General features: G+C 40.8%; 1 protein-coding gene across 2 annotated transcripts in view; it reads left to right on the top strand.

Moving 5' to 3' along the window:
• SLC12A5 (solute carrier family 12 member 5) overlaps positions 1 to 19,915 on the top strand; it is a 123,864-nt gene that overhangs the window by 36,606 nt on the left and 67,343 nt on the right. For both annotated transcript variants that reach the window (XM_075349749.1, XM_075349750.1), the window contains exons 2-4: positions 5,902 to 5,981; positions 9,581 to 9,712; positions 15,067 to 15,213. In XM_075349749.1, the coding sequence (XP_075205864.1) occupies positions 5,902 to 5,981; positions 9,581 to 9,712; positions 15,067 to 15,213 (359 nt within the window). The remainder of the gene's footprint in view (positions 1 to 5,901; positions 5,982 to 9,580; positions 9,713 to 15,066; positions 15,214 to 19,915) is intronic.

Here is a 19,915-nt window from a genome sequence, read left to right as displayed (position 1 = left end):
GAAAAGCCTAGCTCAGAAAAGGACAGCCACGCCCTTCTTTGTACAAAGTACTAAACGCTGCAGTGAAACCAATGAAATGTGCTGGAGCATAAGTTGGTATATGTGTAATGCGTAAGAGCACATTCACACTGCAGAGGGATACCTAGAGTCCTATGGGTTCCGGGTCAAAAGTTTGAAATGGCTCTCCCCCACCAGCATATTGATGAGATGCATGGCTCCCTGTAGTATTCTAAATCCTACAAAGACATCAGTGTTTGCTCCACTCCTCCCCCTGGAAAAAAAAAGAATAGAGTGAAAATATATAAATCTCACATAAAAGACTGCAATAAGATTATTTTCAGTGTAATGCTTCTAAATAGTACAGTCAAACATTTACCAGATAACAAGCATTACCACCATTATACAAAAACTAAAATACCAATAATAAACCATATAGAACAGATTAATACCACCACAAAATCATCATATGTTATCACCACATTATATGTAAGTATAACCATCATCCTGTTACTTACTGAACAAAACCCACAATTACAAGACCAGTATAAAAATAATGCCACATACAAGGGATTAGTACCACCACACCATGACCAGACCACATATTACCACTATATAGAAACTGAATGATACCACCATACTGATACTTATCAAAAATCCACAGTCATAACACTAATATTACAACCTGTGTATAAATGTCACTACTACTTAGTTACAGTTATACACAGGAGCTCTGCAGAGAGTATAAGTATATACACTACAGGTAAATCCAGTGACTTACCAGTGATGTCTCCAATTTAAGTAGTTCATTTTTGCTTTTCTTTTTCATCTGGTGATTACTGCTATGACTTCTTCCAGCCATGACTCATGTCTGCAATGTGCTAGATGAAGAAGAAAAGTACCACAGTACCCCCCTTTTGTTCACCCCACAGTAACAGTATTCCAAAAATAAAATATATTACAGTAGTGATATTTCTCTTTGTGACCCCCTCACTATAGAAATGTTCTCCTCTGTACTAATAGAGTAATATCCGTCTTTGTACTCAAGTACAATAGTACAAGTGTTGATGGTTCCAAATGGCTTTGTTCTTTCTTCTTGGTTCGCTCCTCTTCAGGTGTTTCTCATTTTCCTATTTTGGTCTGCCCTATCACATTCTGAGTTGGGTTTTATATATTCACCTTTCACTACACTTCCTTGCTGGCTATACCTCTATACCTGTGTTATGAGTTCCAGCCCTTTAGCTACCTATTGTGTAAACAAACCAAAGAGAAAAATTGTAGGAAAAATACCCTGACTATAAATAAATAAATTGCAAGTGCTTGATAACAGGGTACTTAGTGTATACATTTTTGCAAAAAGGTAAAAAAGTTTTTGGTGTTTTTACTATTGTGTAAACACCAGTTTAATTCCTGCAGTGAGACATTTGTTTTCTTTCCCAGCCTCTTTTCCTCTAACCTCTTTTAGGTTTTTGGGAGGTTTTACTTGTTCCGCTTATTTGTAACTCTCTTTAGTTTGTCCTCTCTACTTTAACGTGTCTTCGTTTTCTCACTCTGGGTTTTTGTATCTTTTTGCACGCCTTCCTCTCTCCTTGTCCTTGTTGGCAGTGTGTTGTGGCCTCCCCTCTGGTTCTTCAGGATGTATGAGATACCCCTCGCTGGTCTTTTAGGGAATTAGGTCTAAGGAGGTTTTTGAGTTGTCTGGCTAGGATCTTTGTAGTATAAAAACAAAAAAACAAAAACACAAAAACAAAAAAAAACAAAAACAAAAAAATAAAAAAACAAACAAACAAAAACAAAAAAAAACAAAAAACAAAAAAACAAAAAGTGAGCCGGAGTATGAGATGGATAACATGGAACTTGTGAGACCATGTTCACACTGGCCATAAGACAAAGAGAAACCAAGGAAAAAATTGTGAAAACATACCCTGCTGTAACTAAATAAAAGCATAGTGCATATAAACATAGGGTACTTGGTAAACACTGTTTTTGATCATAAAAAGCATAAAGCTATCCCACCAAACGTCAAGGTGTACCCAGTTGGGATAGTACCTACACTCTCTAATATTAAAACCTTACCATGGGTCTAAAATAGGCCTCAATGTGGCTAAGGGCTGAGAGCGACCGGGTCCCAACAGGACACACACAGTCAAGTACCCTATGTTTATATGCACTATGCTTTTATTTAGTTACAGCAGGTTATGTTTTCACAATTTTTTCCTTGGTTGATCTTTGTAGTATGTACATCTGTACAGCGACCAGTAGGGTGCAGGTATGGTGTCTCCTTGTAGTAGGTCTTCCTTTTTTCTGTTACCCGTGTGTCAGAGTGTTTACATTCATAAAACTGGGGCAACAATGGGGAACATTGATAATGTCCCCAATTATGGAATAATACTGTCTCACGTTCTGTCTCCCATACCGTAATAATGTCCCCCCAGTTGACACTTTATAGTAATAATGTGCCCCATATGGCCCTATGCAGTAATAATGTCCCCCAATTGGCGCCATACAGTAATAATGTCTCCTATAGTAGTTATGTCCTACAATTACCTATATACACTAACAATATTCCCCACTATGGCACCCATATAGTGATAATTTCACCCAATTGGCTTTATGCTCTGGCATTGTCCCTCATTTAGCCCTATACAGTAATGATATCTTCTACTTGGCTCTCATACAGTAATAAAGTCCCCTTTACTGGCCCCAAAACTGTAATAATGTCTCTTCTACTAGGCACAATACAATAACAATATTCCTTATCCTGGCATTCTTTACATGAAATGATTCCTCCCACCTGTCCCACTCCCATGAGGAGCAGCATCTCCTCTCCATCAAGAATGCACATCCAGCTTAATATAGTGCTTACATCAGCCGGTCCCCCTCCAAGGGTTCGGTCAGCGTCACACCCTCAGCGGCCACAATAGGTGGCCCTAGCGAAAAAGAGCTAATTGCATATCTTTTCCAAGGGAGCATTTCCCAGCCTGTAACTCTCCCTTTAAAAGCTGGCGGTGTGTGTAAGGAGATACAGAATCTTTAAGACCATTAACGTGTGTATATATATACAGTACAGATCAAATGTTTGGACATAACTTCCCATTCAAAGAGTTTTCTTTATTTTCATGACTCTGAAAATTGTAGATTCATTGAAGGCATCAAAACTATGAATTAACACATGTAGAATGAAATACGTAAGAAAAAAATGTGAAATAACTGAAAATGTGTCTTATATTCTAGGTTCTTCAAAGTAGCCACCTTTTGCTTTGCACACTTTTGGCATTCTCTTGATGAGCTTCAAAAGGTAGTCACCGGAAATCGTTTTCACTTCACAGGTGTGCCCTGTCAGGTTTAATAAGTGGGATTTCTTGCCTTACAAATGGGGTTGGAACCATCAGTTGTGTTTTGCAGAAGTCTGGTGGATACAGAGCTGATAGTCCTGCTGAATAGACTGTTAGAATTTGTATTATGGCAAGAAAAAAGCAGCTAAGTAAAGAAAAACGAGTGGCCCATCATTACTTTAAGAAATTAAGGTCAGTCAGTCCGAAAAATTGGGAAAACTTTGAAAGTGTCCCCAAGTGCAGTGGCAAAAACCATCAAACACTACAAAGAAACTGGCTCACATGAGGACCGCCCCAGGAAAGGAAGACCAAGAGTCACCTCTGCTGCGGAGGATAAGTTTATCCGAGTCACCAGCCTCAGAAATCGCAGGTTAACAGCAGCTCAGATTAGAGACCAGGTCAATTCCACACAGAGTTCTAGCAGCAGACACATCTCTAGAACAACTGTTAAGAGGAGACTTTGTGCAGCAGGCCTTCATGGTAAAACAGCTGCTAGGATACCACTGCTAAGGACAGGCAACAAGCAGAAGAGACTTGTTTGGGCTAAAGAACACAAGGAATGGACATTGGACCAGTGGAAATCTGTGCTTTGGTCTGATGAGTCCAAATTTGAGATCTTTGGATCCAACCACCGTCTTTGTAGAAAAGGTGAACGGATGGACTCTACATGGCTGGTTCCCACCGTGAAGCATGGAGGAGGAGGTGTGATGGTGTGGGGGTGCTTTGCTGGTGACACTATTGGGGATTTATTCAAAATTGAAGGCATACTGAACCAGCATGGCTACCACAGCATCTTGCAGTGGCATGCTATTCCATCCGGTTTGGGGTTAGTTGGACCATCATTTATTTTTCAACAGGACAATGACCCCAAACACACCTCCAGGCTGTGTAAGAGCTATTTGACTAAGAAGGAGAGTGATGGGGTGCTACGCCAGATGACCTGGCCTCCACAGTCACCAAACCTGAACCCAATCGAGATGGTTTAGGGTGAGCTGGACCGCAGAATGAAGGCAAAAGGGCCAACAAGTGCTAAGCATCTCTGGGAACTCCTTCAAGACTGTTGGAAGACCATTTCCGGTGACTACCTCCTGAAACTCATCAAGAGAATGCCAAGAGTGTGCAAAGCAGTAATCAAACCAAAAGGTGGCTACTTTGAAGAACCTAGAATATAAGACATATTATCAGTTGCTTTACACTTTTTTGTTAATTATTTCATTCCACATGTGTTAATTCATAGTTTTGATGCCTTCAATGTGAATCTACAATTTTCAGAGCTATGAAAATAAAGTAAACTCTTTGAATGAGAAGGTGTGTCCAAACGTTTGGTCTGTACTGTATATGTATATATATATATATATGCACAGTATATTTATAAGGGTGCTTTACACGCTGCGACATCGCTAACGATATATCGTCGGGGTCACGTCGTTAGTGACGCACATCCGGCGCCATTAGCGACATCGCAGCATGTGACACCAATGAGCGATGATCAACGGGCGCAAAAACGTGAAAAATCATTGCGTGTTGACACGTCGTTCATTTCCTTAATAACGTTGCTGCTGCAGGTACGATGTTGTTTGTCGTTCCTGCGGCAGCACACATCGCTATGTGTGACACCGGTGAAACGACGAACATCTCCTTACCTGCGTCCACCGGCAATGCGGAAGGAAGGAGGTGGGCGGGATGTTACATCCCGCTTATCTCCGCCCCTCCGCTTCTTTTGGACGGCTGCCGTGTGAAGCCACACAAACCACCCCCCTTAGAAAGGAGGCGGATCGCCAGCCACAGCGACGTCGCAGGGAAGGTAAGTCCATTTGACAGATGTTAGTGATGTTGTGCGCCACGGGCAGCGATGTGCCCGTGTCGCACAACCGACAGGGGCGGGTACGCTCACTAGCGATATCGGTAACGATATCGCAGCGTGTAAAGTACCCTATAAGATTATTGATAAATCTGCCAAGGAAATGTTATGCTGAGGTTCACCGATTTTGTGTCCCTTTAAAGATACCCGAGAGAGACTCAATATTGATGAGAAGGAAAAGCTGTACAATGGTAGTCATCAAGAAATAATGAGGATGATGATGACAGCATGAACAAAATTGTTGGCAGATCATGTGTATTTATTTATTTGCCCTATTGCTTTAGAATTTCATAATTGATTCTCAGTTCATTGAGATCAAAACAACTGTGTTTTTTCTCTCCGTGTAAAGGATGCTGTTATATATCTGCTGGGAGATGTCCTCATGCTTTCACCACACTTCACTAACGTTCTTGTCTGTTATTAGTCCAAAGATTCCCATAGTCTGTCTTCAGAGCATGACCTCTTGTACTAGTACTCCCCTGTAGGCATTAAGGCTATCTTTGCGGTGTTGTTATTTATATCATCCTCTACTTCATTTCCAAAGATGTAATCTAAAGTGTAGAGCTTTTGCCAGTCTGTAGGGTATAGCTTTTTTTTATGTATCATTAAAGTAGAAATTAATTGAGGAAAATTATTCTAAGAAAGGCAGATGGATGTTTCCTGGAATAGTGATGATGTGGTCACTGATCGTATTTGTTTTGTCTTCAGGAGATGGAAATCCCAAGGAAAGTTCCCCATTCATTAACAGCTCAGAAATGGACACTGGAAAAAACATGGCCCTGTTTGAGGTAAGACGTTTATTTAGAATAAAGAAGGTTTAATGGGGGTTTGTTTGATCCAACAGAAGGAAAACAAATTAACAAATTTCCTTAGGGCAATTGTAGCCTATTTGATCTCATGAGGGAAAGTTATTTTTTCTGCATCTCACATGGCAGACAAATCATTTCCTTAAATTAAATAAATCTAACCATAATTGTGATTTAATTTTAACTTCAGTATCAACACTAGCAACAAGACAACTGTCTAGCCCTTTCTGAACGTTGTCGTAGTATACCATATTAATAAGTTTTGTGTTTATTACAAAGTGTGAATAGTCCAACTGTAAAGATCCCTTTCCTATATAATGTAGATGATTAGCCCATTGTTTGTTCCATAAATAAATGGTGTCCCTTGGTTCATTGTAATGTTCTTTGTCGTGTGCTTGCATGATCGCCTTTATACTGCTAACATCTAACTTTAAAGGGGTTGTACACTACTTGGACAACCCCTTCTCAATCTGTGGTTGCCCGTTAAAATAAAAACACTTATACACACCTCCAATGCTGGCACCATTTTAACGGTGTTGGAACTTACATAATTACATAGTTACATAGGTTGAAAAAAGACCTAGGTCCATCTAGTTCCCCCTCCTCCACCAATTCTACATTTTGTCACATAAGGGGGCTTTACACGCTACGACATCGCTAATGCGAACTCGTTGGGGTCACGGAATTGGTGACGCACATCCGATGAGCGATTTTGCATCGTTGCAAAAACGTGCAAAATCGCTCATCGGTGACATGGGGGTCCATTCTCAAAAATCGTTACTGCAGCAGTAACGAGGTTGTTCCTCGTTCCTGCGGCAGCACACATCGCTCCGTGTGACACCGCAGGAACGAGGAAGCTCTCCTTACCTGTCTCCCGGCCGCTATGCGGAAGGAAGGAGGTGGGCGGGATGTTACGTCCCGCTCAGCTCCGCCCATCCGCTGCTATTGGGCGGCCGCTCAGTTACGTCGCGGTGACGCCGCACGGACCGCCCCCTTAGAAAGGAGGCAGTTCGCCGGTCACAGCGACGTCGCCGGGCAGATAAGTATGTGTGACGGGTCTGGGCGATGTTGTGCGGCACGGGCAGCGATTTGCCCGTGTCGCGCAACAGATGGGGGCGAGTACCCTCACTTGCGATATCGGGACCGATATCACAGCGTGTAAAGCCCGCTTTAGTAATTTATAACCAACAATGTTGTGTGCACTGAAGAAATCAGCCAGCCTTTTTTAAAAGCTGTTATAGTATCTTCCATTACTACCTATTGTGGTAGGGCATTCCACAGTCTGACTGCTCTAACTGTAAAGAACCCTTTCCTATTTAGCTGCCGGAATCGCTTTTCTTCCACACGCAGTGTATGCCCCCTGGTCCATAGTACTGTCTTTGGAAGGAATAAGTCATGTGCCAGTCCTTTATATTGACCACACATGTATTTATACAAATAAATGAGATCTCCTCTGAAACGTCTTTTTTCTAAGCTAAACATATCTAACTTTTTCAACCTGTCATCATATGGGAGGCCTTCCATTCCTTGTAGTAGTCTAGTTGCTACCTTTGAACTGACTCTAACTTCTGAATGTCCCTTTTAAAATGTGGAGCCCAAAACTGGATCCCATATTCCAGATGTGGCCTTACAAGTGATTTATAGAGGGGTAACAATACGTTGGGATCACGGGATCTAATCTCTCTTTTTATACACCATAAATGTTGTTTGCTTTAGCAGCTGCTGCTTGACATTGAGTACTGCTGCTCAGCTTATTTGTAATCAGAATACCCAAGTCCTTCTTGTGTTCTGTAGTCCCGAGTTTACTTCCATTTAATGTACACGCAGCTATAGGATTACTCCGTCCTAGGTGCATTAATTACATTACATTTATCAACATTAAATCTCATTTGCCAAGTGTCTTCCCATTCTAACATCTTATCCAGATCGTTTTGTAATATTGTACTATCAAGGTCAGTTTTTAATATCCTACATAGTTTGCACTCCTGGGATTCACATGACAGTGCATCATGAGAGCCCTGCAAAAAATCAGCGCTGGCTTCACCGTCCCCTTCTTCGAACGTATTAAACATCAATAGGAAGTGAGCAGCTAACCACAGCTCTGATTTCCTCTTGATGTTCGATTCGTTTAAAGGCAGGGTGAGGGAAGCCAGCACTGATTGGGCACAGGGCTTGTGTGATGTAACAATGTCACGTGAGCCCTGGGAGAGCTAGTCAAGATACACCTAGAACGGCGCCAGCACGGGAACTAAGTGAAGGTGTTTTTATTTTAATGGGGGCAAACATTCAGATTAAGAAGGTAGTCTGCATAGTTGACAACCTCTTTAAGCCACTTATACAAGAGGATTATCCCCTTTGTTGTCTTTTCATGCTCTTTTTCTATATTTCTTTCTACAGTATGGTGCCCAAACCTTCACACTGCATTTATTTAGGGGAAATGTGTCATATTTGTGTGACATTTGTATCTATATTCTCAAGGACCCTAATAATTTTGTTTTAGCAGCTGCTTGTTATTGAGTGCTGATGAAGCTTTCTGTAGCCAGTATACCCAACTCCAAGTCTTGTTATCTTCAGTTGTTGTGTAGGTTAGGTTTGAATCTGTCTTGATGCATATTTATGGTTGTGCTTGGTTAGAAATACTGGAAAGGAATTCAATGCATAATCTATATGTGGTCTGACCATTTTTTCCTCTATTGATATATTCATCATTCCAACAATCTATGTAATTCTGATTTACCTATACACAATTGCCATTCATATGTAAATATCCTTCATATAAAACCTGAGTAAATTACTTTAATGAAATGGTCACTGTAACATATATTAGCTAAATCTCCTTTCTCCACTTATGAGCCACATCAGTTATCTCCACCTACTTTCAAAACTCATAATCCACTCTGAAAAACAACAAAATATCTATTTTGCTCAAAACAATGGACTACCACCTCACTAATCACTGCCCATTAAAGTCAAAGGAAAGGGGAAGAGGAAGGGATGGGCACATTTAGAACACAGGCAAGGGAGGCAGATTGTGTTACAGGCTGCTTTGCAGCAAGTGTTTAGCTGATTGGGAATCACAGATACAATGCTCAGTACTGCTGTATAATACTGCAGCTTGTTCTGAACATATAGAGAACAGACTAGGAATCCTTCAGGTGTACATGTGCTATGTACAGGAGACATCATAGCAATAAGCAGTGGCGTTACTTTAGGCCCCCTATTATTACAAGTCTTTAATAGCATTGGTCTTTTTATAAAGCCAAAAGGGACTTTGAGGCTCCAGGGCCCAGGTGTGATTGCAACCCCTGAACCTTTTGTAGTTACACGCCTGGCAGTAAACCTCTATCCACTAACTGAAACACAACTGAAAATTAGAGATAGAGTTTGGTGATACAGACTGGTGAAAAATGGCAGTCATAGACGGACACGTATTACAGCTTTTTTGTGAAAAGTCATCAAAAACAATAGATATGCTCTCATTATCTTTTTTAATTAAAACGTTTAAATTAAGCATGTTCACCTTATTTTTTTCCTTTGTAAAATTCATTAACTCTCAAAATTTTTCAATGTGATGTTTTCAGGAAGAAATGGACACCAGTCCAATGGTCTCCTCACTTCTAAGTGGCTTGGCCAATTACACAAACCTGACCCAAGGAGTGCGCGAGCATGAAGAAGCTGAAAACAATGAAGGGGCAAAGAAGAAGCCTATTCAGGTAAGACTTTAGAAAAGACCCCGAAAGGACACCTGTCATCAGTAATTAAAGAGGTTGGCTTGGCTTTGAACAAAAGTCGGCAAACACTATGTGAACATGACAGTGTGCAGTATTCACTATATCATGATTCCCAGTATTCCCTGTGCTAGTCAGTAGTAAGGGGCACTTTGCACACTACGACATCGCAAGCCGATGCTTGCGATGCCGAGCGCGATAGTCCCCGCCCCCGATGCAGCTGCGATATCATTGTGATAGCTACCGTAGTGAACATTATCGCTACGGCAGCTTCACATGCACTCACCTGCCCTGCGTCGTCGCTCTGGCCGGAAAACCGCCTCCTTCGTAAGGGGGCGGGTCTTGCGGCGTCACAGCGACATCACACGGCAGGCGGCGAATAGCAGCGGAGGGGCGGAGATGAGCAAGATGTAAACATCCCGCCCACCTCCGTCCTTCCACATTGCAGCCGGGACGCAGGTAGGAGATGTTCCTCGCTTCTGCGGCTTCACACACAGAGATGTATGTTGCCGCAGGAACGAGGAACTACATTGTACATGTCGCTGCACCGGCATTATGGAAATGTTGGACCCTACACCGATGATATGATAACGACGCTTTTGCGCTCGTTAATCGTATCAAAAAGGATTTGCACACTACGATATCGACTGCGACGCCGGATGTGCGTCACTTTCGATTTGACCCCACCGAGTAGTGTGCAAAGCTCCCCTAAGTTCCAACTAGACATATTTGGCCTCGTTAAGTTCACTTCTATGGAGAGAAGCTGAACACGTCTAGTTGGCATGTGACTGCAAATATGTAAATTGCAATTGACCCCCTGCTAGCACAAGGAATATTGTGGTATTGTGACAGGGTGCATACTGCACAATATTACAATTTGGCAGGTTGGAGTTACATAGAGTGACTGCCGACATTTGTCCTGAGCCCGGAGTACCCCTTTGATAGGATCATTCACTTTTAACAACTAAACTCATGTTATACTAATTATTTTCACCAAAAATAATATTTAAATTTGCTCAGCATCTCTTGACCTTTACTATTCCGCATGTATACTGGACACCATCAGGCTCAGACTGACCCACAGGGGAACATGTAAGTTCGCCGATGGACCCCTATGCAGGATTAGCCTCGCCACATTCTCCTACATGAGTAGTAGTCATCTGCACCACCTTATTATATAACATAGCTCAGTGTGCTATCCGATAAAAAATCTGATATCCCATGTCTGATTTATACGGTCGTCTGAATGAGTTCTGTTATATATCACCAGTTGACACATACATTTCTATCCAGAAGTCTCTTGGTTTAGCCTATCTTTTAAATGTATCAGAAGAATACCATCAAGCCAATGATCCATACAGTGAGTGTAATTATAAAGAATTTTCTTTCATCTGACTGCATGGGATACAGAAGGATTAGTACAAACAGCATCAATATTCTTCAATGATCTGAGAGCGAATGGCCAGAAGGGCTTGTCTAATCTTAGCTGCAGGGAAATTTGAAGGTTGTGGCCTTTAAGTAAGCCTCCCTAGGTGACTATTGACCTGTACGGTCCAGAAGCAGTAATGTTTGTGGAATACAATGTCGTTTTATGAGGCTGTTCATGTTCTATACTGTAGTATATGTATATGAAGATCCAAATGATTCAGTGAAATGCATAGTTTTAAAGCAGCCAGAGAAAGATATACAATAATTAATACTTGCAATCTGAGTAGGTCAAATCAATTAAAGTCATTATAATCCCACAATAGCATGGCCATTACCCAAGCAATATAAATAATAGTGTCAGCCTCTGTGGCTTAAATGACTATTTATCACAGACGTGACTAAGGAACAATACGTCCACATCAGGACTATAATAGTTAATAGTCTTCTGCTTTGCTACATAGCATATAAATCTCGTATATGGGGAACAAAAGCAATTTCTCCATAAAGGTTTATTTACTCCCAAGCAGTATTGTCCGTAAACTACAGGTTTCTATGACCTACACATACTCACATAGCAGGTCATGTTTAATGGGAAGCGTTCATCAGAAAAACACCCATGTGCATGCTAAACGCCTTTTCTTTTTAATTTTTGCCATTTTTTTTATATAACTACAATCTGTATAAAAAAATAGAAAATCTTTTTTTTTAGATTGTAAATGCCTGTTGTTTCAGGAAACAACACATGTACATAGCCACAATTGTCAGACCCCAACCCTATCTTTTGTAAATAAATGTCAAAGGTCATTGTGAAGGGAGAAACATGGTCAGCTGTGACATCGCCTATAGTAATTGATGGATCCTGTGTTATCAGCTGTGTGTGTGGAGGTGTCACCTGTCACTGTTGTCCTGCCTCTGATGATAAGAAAACTCCTGTAATCTCCTGAAAACTTAGGAAGTTTGAGTGTAAAAAAAAACCCTAGTGGTTAGTGTGAACATTGCAAGATTACCATTTCAAAAACTTTTTAAAAAACATTTAACACTAAAACCTGATTCAAACAATAGGTCATCTTTGGTTATTATATTCCCTTTTAAGGGGTTGTCCGCTTTTGCTTTCATTTTTAAAATTGGATGTGATTTTGTGGCATTTACCAATAAATAAGTCTATAAAGCTGTATGTGCCAATAAGCTGGTAGTACTTGTGAAAAGAGCAGATTCAGTAATACTTTTATATATACAGTATATATATGTATATATATATATATATATATATATATATAATGGTAAGTATTAAAAATCATGTATCCAACACATTAGTTAATATATAGATAGAATGGACAAACCCTTTAAATGACATTATGATTCTTGAAGATATTAACTTCTATTGGTGTCTTTTTACATCAAGACAACTCCTGATGACCGGCCAGAAGAGTAGAAGGCCACTAAGTAAAAGACTCTAGAGAATTTGGCATCACATTGTTTTAAATGGTTGCCAGTAAATGTGTATTGAAATTTGTGGCTAGTCAAGACTTATCCTGGCAAAAACAGCAGATAGCCAGGGAACTGAATTTCAATTATGTATGGTTACGTTTATAAGACAACCACATTTAGGCCAGGAGGTAGGAACCACTGCCAAAAAATACTGAGGCACAGAGTTGAAGTGTCTGAGTATTGCGTAAACCTATACCTGGAACACAACAAAGTATTTAAAGGGGTGGTTCACTACTTAGCTTTACTAGCCACATCGATATAACATTCAGAAACAAAGCTTCCTTCAAATACCTTGTTTAGGCAGTAGTGCCTCTGAGCCGCACTATTGCGGTCTGCTCATCCCCACCACGTGACCGCCCGGGCTCCATGACTCCTGAGATCTGGGCTGTGGGAAGAGTTTTACCGCTCGTCACAGCCCAGCATCTCACGTGTTCTCTCCTTCGGTACAGAGCGCCCCAAGCATGATAGATGCTGGGCTGTGATGAGCGGTAAAACTCCATCCACAGCCCAGTCACTCATGAAGACTGGGGTCGGCCTCAGTGATTTCGAGTTAGCTGGAAGTTGAGGTGACATCACCAGATCTCAGAGGTCACGGAGCCTGGGGGTCAAGTGATGGGGATGAACGGACTGCAATAGCACCACTCAGAGACACTATTGCCACCACAAGGTATTTGAGAGAAGCCTTGTTTCTGAACGTTATATCAATGTGGCTAGAAAGCTAATTAGTGAACCACCCCTTTAAGTACAGTACTTAGAAATATTCTGACTTCTTGAGCCTTCTTATGCATTTTCTGTATCTGCAAGTACCTGGGCAGATTGTTTTCTCCCAGGTACTTTTTAAATCTTTGCATTTTAGGTAGTCAATGCATTTAAGAAAATGAAAAATGTTGTAAGCTGCTGGTCAATATAATCTAATATAATCTACCTTATTGATATTTTTCGTTCCTAAAAAAACCCCCACTGGTTTAATGAGATAAGAAAATAAATGTGACTTTAACATTAGTATGGTTTGGTCAAAGGTGACTGGTATTTTTCTTACGTGCTGCTAACAAGGAAACCTTACATAAAGGGTGACAAACCATTCAGACTTCTAAGGGAAAATTGCAGAAATGATGAAACCTTACCCTAGAATCTCATGGGAACACCATGTTCATTAAAAGCCAAGCTTTACTGTTCATAATAGCAACATGGAGAGAATCGCCAGACAAACTTATAATCCCTGAAGGACCTCTCATCTAAAATGGATTAGATTGTCTGACACTTGAACCTTACTGACAACATTTCATATTCTGGTAGGTCTCTGACTGGTATTCCATATTTCTTAGTATTTATTTACCGCCTTGGCACTCAATAATAGAATGTATATGCAACCTTCATAGATGTTTTTTTGGAATAATAATAAATATTATCCATATAGTAGAAGTTGTACTCTTCTACATACCTCAAAGCAGCCGCAGACACTGATTGTGACAGACACAGCGCCTTTGCTATATATGAGTGCACAGTATTTATTTTATATATATATATATATATATATATATATATATATATATATATATACACAGAATCTAAGGTATGTGCACACAATCTACACAATTCGCCCACAATTTATGCTATATTCACACATATTCTACTCTATATACACACAATCTATACTATGTACATAGGGAGAATGTAAAGGATATACCAGTCTTTTTCCAACTCTTCAGTTCCTCCAAGCTCAAGCCGGTGGAAGGACCCTTGGTCGTGTGACCATGGTGAACCATAGGTTCTTCTACCCTTCTAACTAACCTCGGAAACTGCACTAATAATACAGGGCTGACACTATCAGTGCAGTTTCTGCTTTGTAAGGGCAGGTAACCCATGGACTGAATGGGCCATTGGATTCTTACACAGGAGAAGAGTTCCCTGTGCAATTGCCCCATTTACCCCTCCCACCATAACACCGACTCTACCGTATTAGTCAAGTGTACTTTTTCCTGTGTTAGCATGTGGTTAGAGCAATGTACAAAGGAGCTAGTTGACTCCTAAAATGAATAGCTAAGCCAGCCTTTTTCTTTGTCTATCACCTATGAAAGAGAAAAAAATGGCTTAGCCTTTAAAAAACCCTTTAAGCTGGTCCCTTCATACCCTGCTCTGGTCACACATTCTATAATAATAAACTGTGTATATATATTAGCTATATTTACTGGAAAATCCCATTAAACGTAATGTTCCGCATTCTATATTTTAGTCCAAAGTTTGGTGGTTATTACTAATTATTATTGATCATGTCTTTATGCCAGGGCTCTACCTCTCTTATGACCTTTTTATAGTTTGAATTGTTGCACCATACCTTTTTTACAGTTTACCTGTATTACATTTTCATATACGTTTGTATTGGTTTCGCAAATAAGAATTTATATTCTTATCCTTTATCCCAGGCTCCGAGGATGGGAACCTTCATGGGTGTCTACTTGCCCTGCTTACAGAACATCTTTGGTGTCATCCTTTTCCTACGTCTTACTTGGGTTGTGGGAGTTGGAGGTGTCATGGAGTCTTTTATTATTGTCATAATGTGCTGCTCTTGTGTGAGTATGGAACTGGGGAGCGGTGGATGATGGAAGGACAGTGAATCAGGTCATTACACAGAGGCTTTATAATGAAGGAGCACTTCACTCTCAACTTGTTGTTGGATAGTGATTAGAACTACATTACAATATAAACCAATCAACCATAACATTTAAACCTCTGGCAGATGAAGCGAATGGATTCTCTTAACAATAGTACCGTCAAGGGTTGGGATACTTTAGGCTGCAAATAAAATGTTAGTTCTTGAAATTAGGAGAAAAATGGGCAAGCGGAAAGATCTGAAAAAAAACTAACATCTAGATGAATGGGTCAGAAAATTTCCAAAACATGAGCTCTTGTGGAGTATTCTTGTTTATACAGTGGTTAGTATTAGATATGATCAAATCTTTAAAATTTGAATTCTCTAGCTTTAGCAATTATTTTTAACAAAAATGAGAGAATGACATGGAGAGAGAAATGGAGAAAGAGAGAAGGAGAGAAAGTGAAATATTGAGGATATGAGAGAGAGGGAGAAGGCTAAAATGTGTAAAACGGTGATAGACATTTTTTGCCGATTGGCTTGAATCAAAACGCTCGTTGTTCGAATTCTCAGGGACCTGCATATTTCAGGAAATTTGAATCCAATCTGATTGGCATAAAATCAATTTGATCATCTCTTATTAGTACGTGCCAAGAGTTGTCTAAGAAAGGACGACCAGTGAACCAGGCTCACTGGCAACTAAAGCTCATTTTGGTATGTGTGGGGAGTAAACACTAGCCCATCTGGTCCAATCCCTCAGAAAAGAAATGGTAAAACAAAATGCTAAAAAATAATAATAATGTTGGCCATGATGGAACTATGTTGGCATACACATTGTACTGCAGCTTGCTTTGTAGGACATAGGTTTGTGGATTTACTGTTATGGCTGATTGGTATACATACACTAAGTATATATGTATTAGTTACACTAGTATCATTGAGGCCCTATTAAAGTCCTTCTCTTCACAGAACAAATACCAGTACGAAAATGTGATCACAGCACATATGCCACAATAAAAGGAGATGCCCAGCAATAAATACTATAGCTGAGAGTCCTACATCTTTATAGTCCCACAGCACAATAGATTAGGTCAGGCAGATACATTAAATTAAATTAAATATATGTAAGTTTATATGATGAATTTTTTAAAAAAAGAAAAAAAACCTGTTTATTACTGATGTTTTATGTTCTTCTTTATTTCTCAATATTACTGTATGTCTGCACATTCCTGTTCTCATAACCCTCTCATACCGAATGGCTTCTCTCTCCTACCATCTCCATGATGCTCTTCATAGCTTTTCTTCTTCCAGCATTTTGACAATTCAATCCGTCAATTCCGCAGCGTTGCTCCAAACTGGTCCCATATGTTACCTTGTAACTGCATTGCCACATATCCTATATGAAGTCCATCAGGACGTGCTCACAGTCCTCCCTAAGTGGCTGATATCACATTACGTGGCTGAAGGATGTCATATTGCCTGACATTGTGTGATGCCGCATTTATTCAGTATTTGGATTCCATGATCTTGTCTGATGTTACTGCCAGTGACTGTGTCTAATATCACACCCACTCTTCTAGGATCATGGCTAGTGCCAGAGCTAATCCTTAAATGAGCAGCGGCTTCTTGAATTATCGTCTAGTTCTGGATTCTATTGCATGTGCTTATTTGTAAGTGCGCTATTCGGAAAGCACTGAAATGGTAAAACTCATTCCTAATCTAGGCTATTAAGTTTCCGTTGTAGAAACATTCTGTTAAAGCTGCCATGTCCCAAAATGCAGGAAAATCACTTGCAAAAGTGATCAAAGAGCAAACAAAGCTTCCATCAAGCACACATGTATTGTGACATGTGTCCCTACTGCCCCCTCTACAGAGATGATCCTCTTACCACAACTAAGCTTGTCATTTGGCACAACCCAGCTTTGAGGTATCACTGAGTATCTGTGGTTTTACATAGGACTACAGGTATCGCTAGATTATTCCAGGTCACAAAAAGGTCAATAGATTACATTGTATTAAATATCAGATTTGACTCTGCGCTAGTTATGAAACAATTGGCAAAGCTTTGAAGAGAATCTGTCACTTGTTTTTTACCACCTACTCTGAGAATAATATGGAGAAAAAGTCCCTGATTTCAGTGATGTGTCACTTAGGGGTACTTCTCACATAGCGAGATCGCAAGCGAGATCGCTGCTGAGTCACGTTTTTTGTGACGTACCAGTGACCTCATCAGCGATCTCGCTGTGTGTGACACTGAGCAGCGATCTGGCCCCTGCTGTGAGATCGCTGCTCGTTACACACAGTGCTGGTTCATTTTTTGGACGTTGCTCTCCTGCTGTGAAACACACATCACTGTTTGACAGCAAGAGAGCAACGATCTGAATGTGCAGGGAGCAGGGAGCCGGCGTCTGGCAGCCTGCGGTAAGCTGTAACCAAGGTAAATATCGGTTAACCAAGCGATGCCCTTTGCATCCGCCGCTTTCACGCTGCCAGTGCCGGCTCCCTGCTCCCTGCACTCCTAACCAGAGTACACATTGGGTAAATAAGCAAAGCGGTTTGCTTATTAACCCGATGTGTACTCTGGCTAGGAGTGCAGGGAGCCAGTGCTAAGCGGTGTGCGCTGGTAACCAAGGTAAATATCGGGTAACCAAGCGCTTGGTTACCCGATATTTACCTTAGTTACCAAGCGCAGCATCGCTTCCATGTGTCGCTGCTGGCTTGGGGCTGGTCACTGGTGAGATCTGCCTGATTGACAGCTCACCAGCGACCATGTAGCGACGCACCAGCTATCCTGACCAGGTCAGATCGCTGGTGAGATCACTGGAGCAGAGCTAAAGTGTGCCGGTACCCTTACTGGGATTCTTGCTGTAGTTTTGATAAAATCACTGTTTTATCAGCAGTAGATTATTACTACAGGACTAGTAAACTTGCTGACATTTAGTCCTCCATATTCATGAGCTATGTATAACCCTGCCTCCACCACTGATTGGCAGCCTATTGGGAATGCACAATACTGCCAATCAGTGGTGTGGGTGGAGTTATAAAGAGATCAGAATTTAGAGAACTCCTAGATCTGCACAAGATAAAATAGCCATTTTATCAAAACTACAGTAAGCAGCCCGGTAAGCGATACATCGCAGGAATCAAGGTTTCTGCCCCTACATCATGCTGCTTGCAGATTACATGGCAAAAGCCTGATGACAGATTCCCTTTAAATGTAAAAAGTGGAACTGTTAGGCATCCTAAATATTAGGCTATGTTCCCACTGCTTTTCTGTAGTCCGTTCAAGGGTTCTAAATAAATCCATCCTAAAAACAAACCCTTAATTAAGCCAAAGAATGCAACGACACAGAGTTCAAATATCATCTTCTAAAAAATGAATAGAAATAGTGCTGCATTTAAGAGGCAGCTATATCGTAGTTATTGTCTGTTATGACATCCAGTGACTAAATCTGGTATTGCACCCTTAGCTATTTTTGTAGCTAACATATACTGTATTTCGATGAACCCCTGCAGTTAGACAATAGATTCATAGACTGTCATAGTCCAATGACTACATTGTCAGATTGCATTGTCTCAAGAGACTGTAATAACAAGACGATGGTGGGATGGAAGCCCACATCATGCAGACATACAGATGCTGGGGGTGCCCGCGTCAGATGGGCGTGTAGCCCTGGCCTAATGTAACACCACAGTGAATACAAGGTTTCCTTTATCTCTTTGTGGATATATCTGTGCATCCATTTACATTTACATCACAGGTTGATTCTGCTTTCACATGTGTTTAAGTGTGAAAGGAACTGTTCTCAAAACCTAAAGAATAATCACAACCCACCTTCACACTAGCATCACCAAATATGCATTAAAGAAGGGCTTAGTATATAACTATATTTTAACAAGAAAAAAAGGTGAATAATATTGTAATTACTGCTTCACATAAAGGAAAAACTTTCCAATGTAGTCAATAACCATCCCTTAGTACCTAATGGTAGCAAGCGTGGAATAAATGAGTCAGTGATTGACTAGTCTACTTTGCACTTGGTATTATACACTATAATCTAACTTTTACCTCTTTGCTGAATGGTCCACACTACCACACCATAACCTAACCTCTACCTCTCTTCTCAATGGTGCCAGACTACCAGAGCATAACCTAACCTCCAACTCTCTGCGTCTAACTCTCTGCTTGGTGGTTTCACACTACCACACCATAACCTAACCTCCAACTCTCTGCTTGGTAGTGCCACACTACCACACCACAACATAACCTCAAACTCTACTTGCTAGTGCTACACTACCACAGCATAACCTAACCTACAACTCTCTGCTTTGTGGTGCCACACTACCACACCTTAATGAAACTTCTAACTCTCTACTTGGTGGTTTCACACTACCACACCTTAATGAAACTTCTAACTCTCTACTTGGTGGTTTCACACTACCACACCATAACCTAACCTCCAACTCTCTGCTTGGTAGTGCCACACTACCACACCACAACATAACCTCAAACTCTACTTGCTAATGCTACACTACCACAGCATAACCTAACCTACAACTCTCTGCTTTGTGGTGCCACACTACCACACCTTAATGAAACTTCTAACTCTCTACTTGGTGGTTTCACACTACCACACCATAACCTAACCTCCAACTCTCTGCTTGGTAGTGCCACACTACCA

This window comes from Anomaloglossus baeobatrachus, chromosome 5 (genome assembly GCF_048569485.1).
Source record: "Anomaloglossus baeobatrachus isolate aAnoBae1 chromosome 5, aAnoBae1.hap1, whole genome shotgun sequence".
Classification (NCBI taxonomy): domain Eukaryota; kingdom Metazoa; phylum Chordata; class Amphibia; order Anura; family Aromobatidae; genus Anomaloglossus; species Anomaloglossus baeobatrachus.
This window is presented reverse-complemented; position numbering and strand designations above follow the sequence as displayed.